This window comes from Lissotriton vulgaris, chromosome 7, assembly GCF_964263255.1.
Source record: "Lissotriton vulgaris chromosome 7, aLisVul1.2, whole genome shotgun sequence".
In the NCBI taxonomy this organism is placed as follows: domain Eukaryota; kingdom Metazoa; phylum Chordata; class Amphibia; order Caudata; family Salamandridae; genus Lissotriton; species Lissotriton vulgaris.
The window spans coordinates 217,779,030-217,791,319 of NC_141695.1; the positions used below are offsets into that span (position 1 = coordinate 217,779,030).

Consider the following 12,290-nt stretch of genomic DNA (forward strand, 5'->3'; position numbering starts at 1 on the left):
GTCCCATCCATCTATCAACTTCTCTCATGCAGTTCAGAAACTGTAAAGTGGGAGCTGTTTGTTTATTATATGCTGCCACGACTCTGTGTATCGTCCGCGTAGGACGTCAAATTAAACCCAAACTTCCTAATCAAAGGGGCGAGTTCTATAACATAAATAGGAAAGAGAGTTGGACTCAAGGATGATCCCTGGGGGACTTCACAGGGCAAAACATAGGGTTCTGAATGGAAACTGTCCATAGTGACTGTTAATCTCCTTTCCTTCAGGAAGGAGGCCACTAAGGTCAGTGCAGTTCCCTGGACCCCCATTGATTTCAACCGTTCTTGCAGCAAACAGTCCTCCATCCATCACTGTTCTGATTTCCTTTGTGGCATTAATCAGTGCAGTTTCAGTACTGTGTTCCCAGAGGAATCCATACTAAGAGTGATTGAGCAGATAATTATTCATAATTTTTTCAACTATCTTGGCCGGGAGTGGTAAAAGGGGAATGGGTCGGTAATTAGCTGGGTTAGTCACGTCCAGGTTAGGTTTCTTTAACAAGGGAAGAATTGAGCAATCTTTCCATATGGACGGAAATTGCCTAAGTTAACATAGTGTTCAAAATCTGAGTAAGTATAGGGCTAACCACCTATGCTATTTTGTTAAGGACAGCAGGAGGAAAGGGGTCGGTTGCCGAACCGGATTTGGCTTCTGTTATATGCTTCGCTACCACCTCAGAAGTAATTGGGGCAAACAAACATAGGAGATTTCTCTGAGATTAATCACATGAGGGTAGCTCTAGTGGATCATGATCAGGCATAGTTAAAAAGACATTATAAATATTAATAACTTTAGATTTAAAAGCTGATGCAATAGAATTGCAAACATTTTGGTCCCATTTTTTTACGTCAGTCTTTGGTGGTGTAGCTAAATTGTTAACTACTTTGAACAGCTCTTTGGAGGTGTGTTTGGCTTTCTCAATTTGTTGAGTAAACTAGTGTGAGAAAGTGCCATCGTTCTTGCATTGGTATGCCCCCACTTTTTGATGGACTGCTGATGTGCTTTGACTGAGTGTGCCCTGGGCTCCTGCCAACCAGGTACCCAGGGCCTGTGTTCCTTCCCTAAAACTGTGTTGAAACTAAACCCCAATTGGCATCTCTGGCCACCTATCAGCCCCTAGTAAGTGGTACCCTAGGTACCCAAGGCATGGTGACTAGGGAAGACCCTTAAGGGCTGCAGCACTTATTGTTCCACCCTTAGGGGCCCTGTACCCTGACACCCACACACTGCCTTTGCAGGCTGAGTGTCTAAGTACAGAACTAAAAAAAGAGTCGAGATGGCACACATCCCTGTGTGCCATGCCCATAAGACCCACTGCCCTGGCATACCTCAGTCACCTCTCTAGGTGGGCACAGGTGCATGAGCCCTGTGCCCCTACAGTACCCAGGGCCATTTCTGGGCACTGTAAGTGGAGTGATGCCATTAAGAGTATATGGTGCTGGGAGGTTGTCATTACGAACTCCACAGCACCATAATGGCTCCACTGAAGACTGACAAGTTTGATATCAAACTTCTCAGCACATTAAACCCACACAGATGCCAGTGTGGGATTTAATGTAAAATGCACCAGAGGGCATCTTAGAGATGCCCCCTGAAATCCTAACCTACAATCCACATCTGGTCTGAGAGGCTGCCTAGGCTGCCACACAGCAGACATGTTGCTGGACCCCTGGGTGGAGAGCTCCCTGCTCTCCTGGGCCTGCAACAATGCACATCCTGGGCGATGTGCTAGGTCTCCTCCCCCAGGATGGGCAGGGGGAAGCTTCAAAGGCCTGCCGCCCTTGTGAGCTTCTCTAGACCACTTGCTGTACTCAGCAACTGGCCCCCACCAGTTCTGACCCCCACTTTGGCGGGAAGACTGGTGGGAATCCCTACGTCAGGAAGGGGGGGGTGCCAGCCTGTGTCAACTCCACCCCTCAGGTGGGAGAGGCGAGGTGAAGCACGACCCCGGGCTCAGGCCATCTTGAAGATGGGGAGCTCTGCCCAATCACAGTTAGGCTCCTGCCCCCCTTCCACAGGAGAGGAGCAGGCTAGGGGGTGTACCCACACCAGGACATGGACCTATTGGTCCCTGCCCTTGCCCTGCCTGTAATACTCCAAAATTCAGTATTTAGGGGCACCCTGAACCTTCCTTCCTCAGATCCTGATAAGAAAAGAAGAAAGAAGATCAAGAAGAAGAAGACCCGCCGTGCAGCTGCTAACAGGACAACACCAACTGACTGACTTGGCCCCATCTCTTTTGGCCTGTCGATCCTGGAACCTGCTACTGCTTAATCCCGGCGACTCCTGCGGACAGCAACCTTGGACAACCCGGAGGACCTGCCTGCCTTGACCCTCTAACAGACTGGGACTCCCCTGAGCAGAGGCTCTGCTCCAACAGCAATACCCCTGGTGCCAGCCAGGAACCGCGAATCCAGCCCACTTTGCACCGCCAACCCCGGCCGGTGCCCGAGTGATCCAAGACCACGAGGACGTCCCCCCGGCGACTGGTACCCGAAGTTGAGTGCCCCAAGACCACTCCTCGGCGATCCAGATGACGCCTGCAGCCTCAGAACCAGGGACCACCCCAAACCGCGACCCGCTGAGGGTAAGCTTTCCCGACGCCAAAAGACACCCCTGCACCCGGTGCCTCACGGTCCCCTGTGCCTTCCTTTGGGGTACCTACCTCTTCTCCAAGATCCCAACTTACCTCTTGAAGTCGTGGTCGCACCTGAAGAATCTCCGTACCCGAGCCTGCAGCCTTTGTTCACTTTTTAACTTTCCCATTGGCTAACATTGAGCGCCCGACGGCTAAAAAGCACCCTGCTCCCAGCCGCCCGAGTGCCGCTGGAAGTGCAACTACTACCCTACTCTACTTCCCCACTTGCCCTGAGTAAGTGACCAGGAGCTCAGCTCCCACAGCCGCATTGCCGGCTTGCTTGCAGCGACCAATCGAAAGCCCCCTACCCTCCATTGGATTGCATTGGGCCTACTCTCTCTGCACCCGGCTGCCCCTGTGCCGCTGAGGTTGTGACTACTGTACCTTCCAGACGCTGGGAGACCCCTGAGTCTATGCCTAGAACCCTAACTTCACCAGTCGAGTACTCACCTGGAAACCGATAATTCACTTTCCTGCCATTGGTTAACATTGACTGGTTTAACTTGACAAATCTTTTAAGTGTGAAGTATTGAAACTCTAAAATATTCCCATAAAATCAGCCGAGTACTAATTTCGAATTACTCACCTGGAGTCAGGAGAGGAGCCTGTACTGTACCTCTCAGCCCAGTACTGAACCGCAAAAGTAATTAGAACTGTACTTACCCATAACCTGAATTTTCTCCCATAGGAAACCATTGACTGTTTTTCTCTGAAATTTCATCGAAGTGTCTACTTTTGAAAATTACAAATATTCCTTAAAAATCGTACCAACTACTAAAACGTAAACACTTGTCTTAGGTAGAGACCCCAGTACTGAACCTAGAAGTCCAGTCCTGGGTTACAAAAGTAACGAGAACCTACTTTACCTGCGACTTGAATTTCCTTCCATAGGATAACATTGCTAGTTTTTCACTGAAAAGTTTCTAAGTGTCAACTTTTAAAATACCTTTATATTGTTTAAAAAGCATTGAAATAACCAAAACGTTTTTCCTAAACTGTTTTCGGCTTAGACCCCAGGGCTGAATCTAGGATCCAGTCCTGGAGTTACAAAAGTAATCTATAAAGTAATCAACTGCATTGATGTAGAAAAACCCATTGAGCTCAATGTTAAATTGTGTTTAGAATTGTGTTGCCTACTGCAACCCCTGTACTTATTGTGTTTACAAAGTTTATTACATTTCTGCAAAGCAATCATCTGAGAACACTCATATTGAGAAAAGTATATTTTGATACCTGTTGGTTCTAAAAATAAAACAACTATATCTTTTTTTTTCCAGTTTAATAAAGTTTTATTTTGCTTTTGATATAAAAACAATTGGCCTGGAGTTCAGTCCTTGTGTGAAACCTTTTGCTGACTGAGTCCCTACCCCCTTTGCCTGGGACGACACCTGGTGGCCAACCACACTAGGAACAGCACCGACACCTACGGACCACGCACGCAACCTAGGATTCATCCTCGACTCCTCCCTCTCCATGTCGAAGCAGGTCAACGCTGTCTCCTCCTCCTGCTACAACACCCTCCGCATGCTTCGCAGGATCTACGAGTGGATCCCGAATGAATCCAAAGAACGGTGACCCAAGCCCTCGTCAGCAGCAGGTTGGACTTCGGCAACGCACTCTACGCAGGAATCCCGGCCAAACACCTACAACGACTGCAACGCATCCAGAACGCCTCCTCAACATTCCTCAGCGCAACCGCATAATCTCCCACCTAAGAGACCTGCACTGGCTCCCCGTCAACAAGAGGATCACCTTCAAGCTCCTCACCCATGCACACAAAGCACTCCACAACACCGGGCCAGTCTACCTGAACAACACACTCAACTTCTACACCCCCGCCCGCCAACTCCGTTCCGCCATCCTCGCCCTCGCAGCCGTCCCACGCATCCAACGACCTACCTCCGGCGACAGACCCTTCTACTTCCTCGCCGCCAAGACCTGGAACACCCTCCCCTCCCACCTACGGCTGACCCAGGACCTGCTCACTTTCAGAAAGCTCCTCAAGACCTGGCTCTTTGAGCAGTAGCAGCACCCCCTCCTCTCAGCGTCTTGAGGCCCTCACGGGTAAGTAGTGCGCTTTACAAATTCACTGATTGATTGAGTGTGTACAACAAATGCTTTACACTGTCCTTTGGTACTGCCTTACTGCTCGACCAAGCTACCTCTTTGGAGAGTAAGGTCAGCCCTGACTTTAACCTCTGTTATACCTCTGGGGGTTGTGTTCTCTATACACACTGTACCTTACTTCGGTCCAGTATATATAGAGTCACTTTCTCACAAGTAGTCCTTCTTAGCATTTTCTAATGAGTTTTTATAATTGCTTAGGACCGTTTTATATAACTCTTTTTCTGCTGTGTCGTAGTAAATTCTCCAGCGCCTTTCCGTTCGATGGCACATTTGGTTTTCCTTACGTAAAGCACCTGAGAACCAGGGGGCTGATGGCATACCCAGATTCCCTGTGGTTTTTCTGATAGGCACTGAGGTTTTTATAGATTCATTTAGCCATACAGTGTATTTAACTGCATTTGAGTCTGCACACAGATTAAACCAAGGATGTGTTTCCTCTAAAAAAAGCCTAAAATGAAGCCAAATCTTTTTTTACTCCAAGCAGTATATGTTGATGAGAGGTTTTTTGTCGTCTTTATTGACTGAGCTGTAGTAACTACAAGATCGAACTTAATTAAAACGAGATAAAACTATTGGCATTGTACATGACAATGCCTTTTATTTATGTTTTAAAAACGAAAACAAATATAAAAGGCATTATTTGCAATGTCAATAGCTTAAACGCGTAAATGCAAGACCTACAGCATTGCAAATCCTTGTTTAAAAGATGTTGTCTGCCTGCACTAGTCTAGCCCTGCCCATGGCACTTAATTAGTCAAAAACATAATTAGCAGGCCCCAGGCTATTTCACAAGAGGCCGTTCTTCCAAGTGCCTGTACAACCTTTACCGTCAAACCATCACACTGCAACAGTTGTGACAATTTAAATTATTGCATGTCACAAAAGCTGTAAAAATGATGCCCTGTGGCATTGGCTGAGTGACCAGAGAGGTGTGTAGAGGACTCGAGGTCTGGTGGCCTCTTAACCACCCGTCTGTGGCGCATGGATGGAAGAACATTCATTGCAACGTCATCTATGGTGACCTATGAAGGGATGCATTCTGGGAGTTTCCTCGTCTGACAACCAGACATCTATTCACCCGAACCTCACTCATTACCAGAACCTCACTCACCCGAACCTCACTCATTACCTGAACATCACTCACCCGAACCTCACTCATTACCTGAACATCACTCACCCGAACCTCACTCATTACCTGAACCTCACTCACCCGAACATCATTCGTGACCAGTCCCGCAGTCACCCGAACCTCACTCATTACCTGAACCTCACTCACCCGAACCTCATTAATTTCCAGAACCGCATTCACCCGAACCTCACTCATTACTAGAACCCCACTTACCCCAACCTAATTCATAACCAGAACCACTCTCATCCGACCCCTACTCATTATCTGATCCTCACCCACCGGAACCTCACTCACCCAAACATCATTCATTACCAGACCTCACTCACGCGGACCTCAATCATTACCAGAACCTAATTTATTAGCAGAAACTTCCTCACCTGAAACACTTTCATTATCAGTACATCACTCACCCGATACTCACTCACCCGAACCTCATTCATTACCAGAACCTCAGACACCTGAATCTCACTCATTATCAGAACTCACCAAAACCTCACCCACCCGAACCTCACTCACCCAAACCTCATTCATTCCCAGAACCTCCCTCTTTATCAGAACCTCATTCATTGCCAGAGCGTCACTCAATCAAACTTCATTCATTACCAGAGCCTCACTCACCCAAATCTCGTTCATTACTAGAACCTCACTCATTACTAGAACCTCAGTCACCCGAAACTCATTCGTTACCAGTACCTCATTCATTACCAGACCCTAACTCCCCCTAACCTCACTCATTACCTGAACCCCACTCCCAGAACTTCACTCATTACCAGGACTGTCATTACCTCTAGGGAGGTGTAACGCGGGAGACGTGCGCTGGTGAGGAAAGTTAATCTGGATACATGGTATTTCCTGGCTGCATGTAAAAAGGTTTTCTGCATTTTTCTGCTACACATTTCTGTAGTTTGCCAAGTTTTTCCTACACTCTATGAAGGTGGTGGAAGCCAAGACCTGTGGATACCCCAAGAGGGGGCGGGGAAGTCTCGAGGGCAGGGTAGAGGCTCTAGGATGCCAGAGAACCGGGAGCCTTGGTTGTGATAAGTTGTTTGGTACACCGCGTGACCCGTGCAGGAACACAACACACTGCTGTGCGCGGGGATCTGCGCTGGGTGTAGTAGAGGGGGGGGGAGGGGGGGGGGGGGGGTGGGGGTAGTCACGAGGGCAGGGGTGAGACATCATTAGGACACCAGATGTCCGGGAGCCTCGGTTGTATTGGTGTGTGATGTGTGAAGTGTTGGTAGGTACAAAGCGATTGTTGCGTGTCCCGAGCAGCAGCACAACACACTGCTGTGTGCCGGGATCTGCGCGGGTGTAGTGGGGGGAGGGCAGTCACAAGAGCAGGGGTGAGGCGTTAGGACACCAGATGTCCGGAAGCCTCAGTTGTGTGATGTGTTGGTAGGTACAGAGCGTGAACCGAGCAGTAGCACAAAACACTGCTGTGGGCGGGGTTCCGCGCTATGTGTAGTGGGGGGGTCACAAGGCCGGGGTTGAGGCGTAAGGACACCAGAGGGCCGGGAGCCTCTGTTGTGTGCCCAGGGATCTGTGCAGGTGTATGGGGAAGAGGGGTGGGGGAGTGGGGAGTCACAAGGCCAGGGATGAGGGGTTAGGACACCAGAGGCCCGGGAGCCTCGGTTTTGTGGTGTGTAAAGTTTTGGTGTGTGATGTGTTGTTAGGTACATCGTGTGACCTGAACAGGAGCACGACACACTGCTTTGCGTGGGGATCCAAGCTGGGTGTAGTGGGGGGTCATGAGGGCTGGGGTGAGGTGTTAGGAGACCAGAGAGCCGGAAGCCTCTGTTGGGTGGTGTGTGAAGTGTTGGTGTGTGATGTGTTGGTAGGTACAGCACCTGACCCCCAGCAGGAGCACAACACACTGCTGTGCGCGAGGATCAGCGCTGGGTGTAGTGAGGGGGTAGGGGCCCCCTGTTTACAAGTGGTCCCGTGCCTTCCATCCCTTGCATGCAACCCGGATGGAGGACCCCATTCTTGTGGCTGTAAATACTGCAGCTGATGGCAAAATTTACAAAACGCTAATCCACCCCCTGAGCCTTAAACACAATCTTAAACGAAGCACCCCCACCGCGAAAACACAACTAGAAATTATACAATATTTGGTGTACGTTCTGGCAATATGAAATGAATTACTGAAAACTGACTTGAAGAAACGGTTCGCAACCTCTCCTTCTTTCATTTAGTTGCTTACCTGTGAAATGGATCTAAAAAAGAAGAAGCCCGCGAGTGGTGCGCGCTCGTACGCCACACGAGACATGTGGTTTCAATTATCGCGCCCGTGTCTGGGCACGATAATTGAAATCACATGGTGGCGGTGCGCGTGATAGACACCAATAGGCCATGGGCGGAGCAATGCGCCCGCCTTTGGCCAATTGCGTGCGGTCTTTGATAAAAAGACGCAGGCAAAGGCCAATAGTGTGGGCCAAAAGGAAAAGCACACGGACGAGCGTGTGCGATTCCTAGGTCCGTTTTGAACCCCCATTCAAGAGGTCTCTCGCTGTGCGAGCAATGCTGCGCACTGCAACGCAGGTGGAGATCGAAAAATGGTCTGTCCAGGTCAGAGGAAGGACTTCTTTCAGTGACGGTCCTGCCATGGAGCTGAAAATTCTATCAAGCGTATTTCTTGCCTTATGGGTGGGAAAGGGGACCAACTGAGAAAGGCCCAACGTCCCAAGTGCCTCTAATAAAGTAGCGGTCTCCTTCTCTACCAAATCTTCTAAATACACATCTAAATAAACAAGAATGGTAAAATCATTACTAACCAGTGCGGGTTCCAGGACCCCATCTAGGTTCTGCACAAATGTGCTCCTGGCACTAGGAGGACAATAAAGCAGCATGCCTTTGAACGTTATCTTAGAAGCTTTTTCTAGATTGACGACAAGCTTTGGAACTGATAGCCATATCCACAGTCTGTTCTTTCTCAGTTTGGATGAACCGCTGACTAGAGTTACCAGACCGAATGTGAGGTATCAAATTCTTGCTGGTCCAGGGCCTTCTTGAATTAACTGCTTCAACTTGTTTTGGCCAATGTAAAGTAGTAGCATGAGTGGAAAGACCAGACTTTCACCCTAAAAAAATGATTCTGAATGTTTGAACTGGAGCAATGTGTTTTTACTGCATCACTTAATATTTGAAGGAAAATCATCTCTTGGGTAGCTCTATTTATCCTCCCCAGAGATTTTGCTATAACTGGAGTTTCTTGTGCTAAGACTATGGCAAACATGAGTGTTTCAGGTGGTTTCAGTCCATCTTCCACCATAGGAAGCACCCCACAACTATGCCCTTCAACTAAACATGAAGAATCCTATTACACTATGGTCGTCTCTTCACCACGTTTGTACTGACCTATGGAAGGAGTCAACACCAGTCTATTTTCAACATAAAACATCAGCAGTCAAAAGAGGGATCACACTTACCAGATTGATATTGATAGGCTCCTCCGTGCTCTGCTCTGTGGAAGGTATGCGAAGGTTCTGGGGCTCTCCAGCTTCATTAACTGGACAAGGAGTAGGATCTGGCATTCTGTATACATCCTGTGCAGCCCCATTCATCACCTCCGCATTCTGGAAAACAAAGTGGTATTCAGAAGCAGTGAAGCCAAACAGAGATGAAGACAATGCGCCTACTGGGGAGCTGGACACACCGCAGTCAAAATTGGCAGTCAATGGATTTCTTGGGGTCCGTGGTCGAAGGTCAGTGCTGGGCACACTGCTGTCAAAAGACGCACTCAATGGATTTCTTGGGGTCTGTGGTCCAAGGTCAGTGCTTACTGGGGAGCTGGACACACCGAAGTCAAAGGCAGATGCACTCAAGGCATTTCTTGGGGTCTGGTGGTCTAAGGTCAGTGTTTACTGGGTAGCACTGTTATACATTTTTTTATCACTGGTATTACAGGACCACCAGTACTATTGCATTCCAAATGGGTTACTGACTTGGGGCTCTTGGCTCCCCAGTAACATTAATGTTGAACAGTCATGGCATACTTATGGAAATGGTATGCTGTCAGCATGACACAGTAAATAAAATTAAAACTCAATGTTCAGTTTGTGTTAGAATGTCAGAGACAAAGGATTATAAAAACAAACATATAAAAAGTGGTAATAACATTACCAAACAAAGTGAATGCCACACCTTCTGGGTGTCAGATACCACTCCAAATATTTTTACAGCTTTAAAACACTAGGCAGTATATTCTTAAATAATACTGCAATCTTACTGTATGGGCAAGAGTGTTCGTGCTAATCTTGGATTTGTTGAGTTTACTAAAATGGTCATCTACAATGCTTAGTCAAAGGAATTGCAAAGGAATTGGGGTGTCAGGGATAAAAACCCAATTTAGCAGGTTTGGAAAGATGTGGCTAGTCCTGTTTCATTGTCTCTGACTTTCTGTGCAAACTGATCAACCTAGTGCGTTTGGGACAAAAGGACAAGATGTTCGGCCCAGACAAAGTTAAAAAAAGAAACCAGTTAAAACCTGTTGGTCTCTTAGCCACTGCAGGTTCTTCCAATGGAGAGAAATGAAGCAGTGAATCCAAACTGGTAGCCCGCTGATCATGGTAAAGATTTTATGGTGACTTGCTCTCCCACGATGCTGGGGGCTGGACCTGGACCACAGAACTCAACCATTTCCAAATGGGAACTGGAAATTAGGGTTCGATCACATTGTGGATTTAAACACCATACTCCTGAAATAGCATGGCCAAGATTGATTATTAAAACAGTTTCAGACTCTAGGAGCCATATGTAGGAACACATTTTCCCATAGACATAGAATGGGTAAAACCCTTGGATACATCTGGCCCTAGATAACTTATTTCAGCCAAAGGAACACAATTTCATCAGCAGATGTGAAGAGGAAGACCTTTGTGTTTCTTTGTGGCCTGAATGGGTCTGATAATGGAAACCTAGTAGTTAAAGATCATCTTGGAAATTGTGAAGGCTCACCCTTGAAAGGAATATGTCTCTGCTGAATTACAACCCAAGCAAATATCTAGAGTGGCTTCCAAGACTCTGGTCAGGATCACATGAATCTTTGGTAGATCAGTTGCGGAGGCAACCTCCACAGAGATGATCAGTCGGGGTTCACTCCTCTCCAGGCAGAGCAGTTCAATTGACCTTCAACTTGCAGATGACAGCGACATGTATTCTCCAAGGCACAATGTTTACTCATATCCAATATCAATTGGATAAACAAACACCGCAGTCACAGATCCTGGAAAGATGGACAGACTGATGGGACAGATAGACACAAAGCAGCCACAAAGAATGTAGTTAATAGCTCAGATGATCGGGCAAGAAGAATCACTGTAGACAGGCGGACAGACAGCTCAGCAAGGCAGCCACATGTAAACTCCTAAGAAACATTAACCTTCTCAGAGAAGTCTACGATTAAGACACCTCTGGGGTTCTGTGCCTCACCTCCTCATCCTCTTGAACCACAGGCAGGACAGGACTGGGGGATCGCTCTTCCTCTCGCATCGATGGGTTGTTTCTCATCCAAGCCCTGCAGATTGGATAGAGAGGGGTGTTCTCACTGAACTGAGCAAGGTCCACACTCCGATCAAAGAGTTTAATGACGTACGTGTCTGGAGGGAGATAGTAAGCAAGAGTAACGTACCTACAAATACAATTTCTTTTTTTAATATTATATTTTATTGCAATTTTTTTTCAAAGATACCAAACAAGAAAAATATATTAATATGTCATACACTGTCAACATATAAGTGAATAGAAAATCAGTATACATGGAATTCACCTCAATAACATAAATGTTGGGTCCACTGTAATCACAGTTTATAAAAAACAACCACGTTTCTATCCTGACAGACCTATGTATGTTTACCGCTGTTGACAGGATAATCTCCCAGTGATAAACTGGGAATCAAAGACGGACTGGAAATAGCTTTAATGCTAGCTAAAATACACAGCTCAAACTTCTACAGAAGACTGACAGCTCTAATACACCCCTGCCCCGTGCTCCCCACTCCAGGGCCAGCCCGCCCCAAGAACATTTGGAGAAAAAAATATGCTCAAGTATATATTTTAAGTACAATTTTCTAAATATACTGGCTGATAGAGCATAGGTTTTATCGGCAAAATAATGGAGGAATTAAGGTGATAATCAGGGAGGATGTAAGAAAACACTCCAACCGACTAAGACGTAAACTGTAATGGACAATGCCGCCATTACATACACTGGTGAGGCGAGGTGAAAACGCACTAGAAGGTGCCCATTCCGTTTAATAAGGGGAAGAGAGGGTTTGCTTTGTGCAGGGGCAGGGCTGCGTAACTCTCGCAGGATATCTGACAAAGCTGTGCAGTATTTTGATTAAGAGCAATACATCA

At 47.2% G+C, this 12,290-nt stretch overlaps 1 protein-coding gene across 1 annotated transcript in view; it reads right to left on the reverse strand.

Moving 5' to 3' along the window:
- The window catches only part of LIN37 (lin-37 DREAM MuvB core complex component), a 234,446-nt gene that overhangs the window by 68,473 nt on the left and 153,683 nt on the right, over window positions 1-12,290 (reverse strand). Inside the window, exons 7-8 of the mRNA XM_086929986.1 lie at window positions 11,364-11,530; window positions 9,362-9,508 (exon numbers count right to left, since the gene is read on the reverse strand). Of these exons, the coding sequence (XP_086786112.1) occupies window positions 9,362-9,508; window positions 11,364-11,530 (314 nt within the window). The remainder of the gene's footprint in view (window positions 1-9,361; window positions 9,509-11,363; window positions 11,531-12,290) is intronic.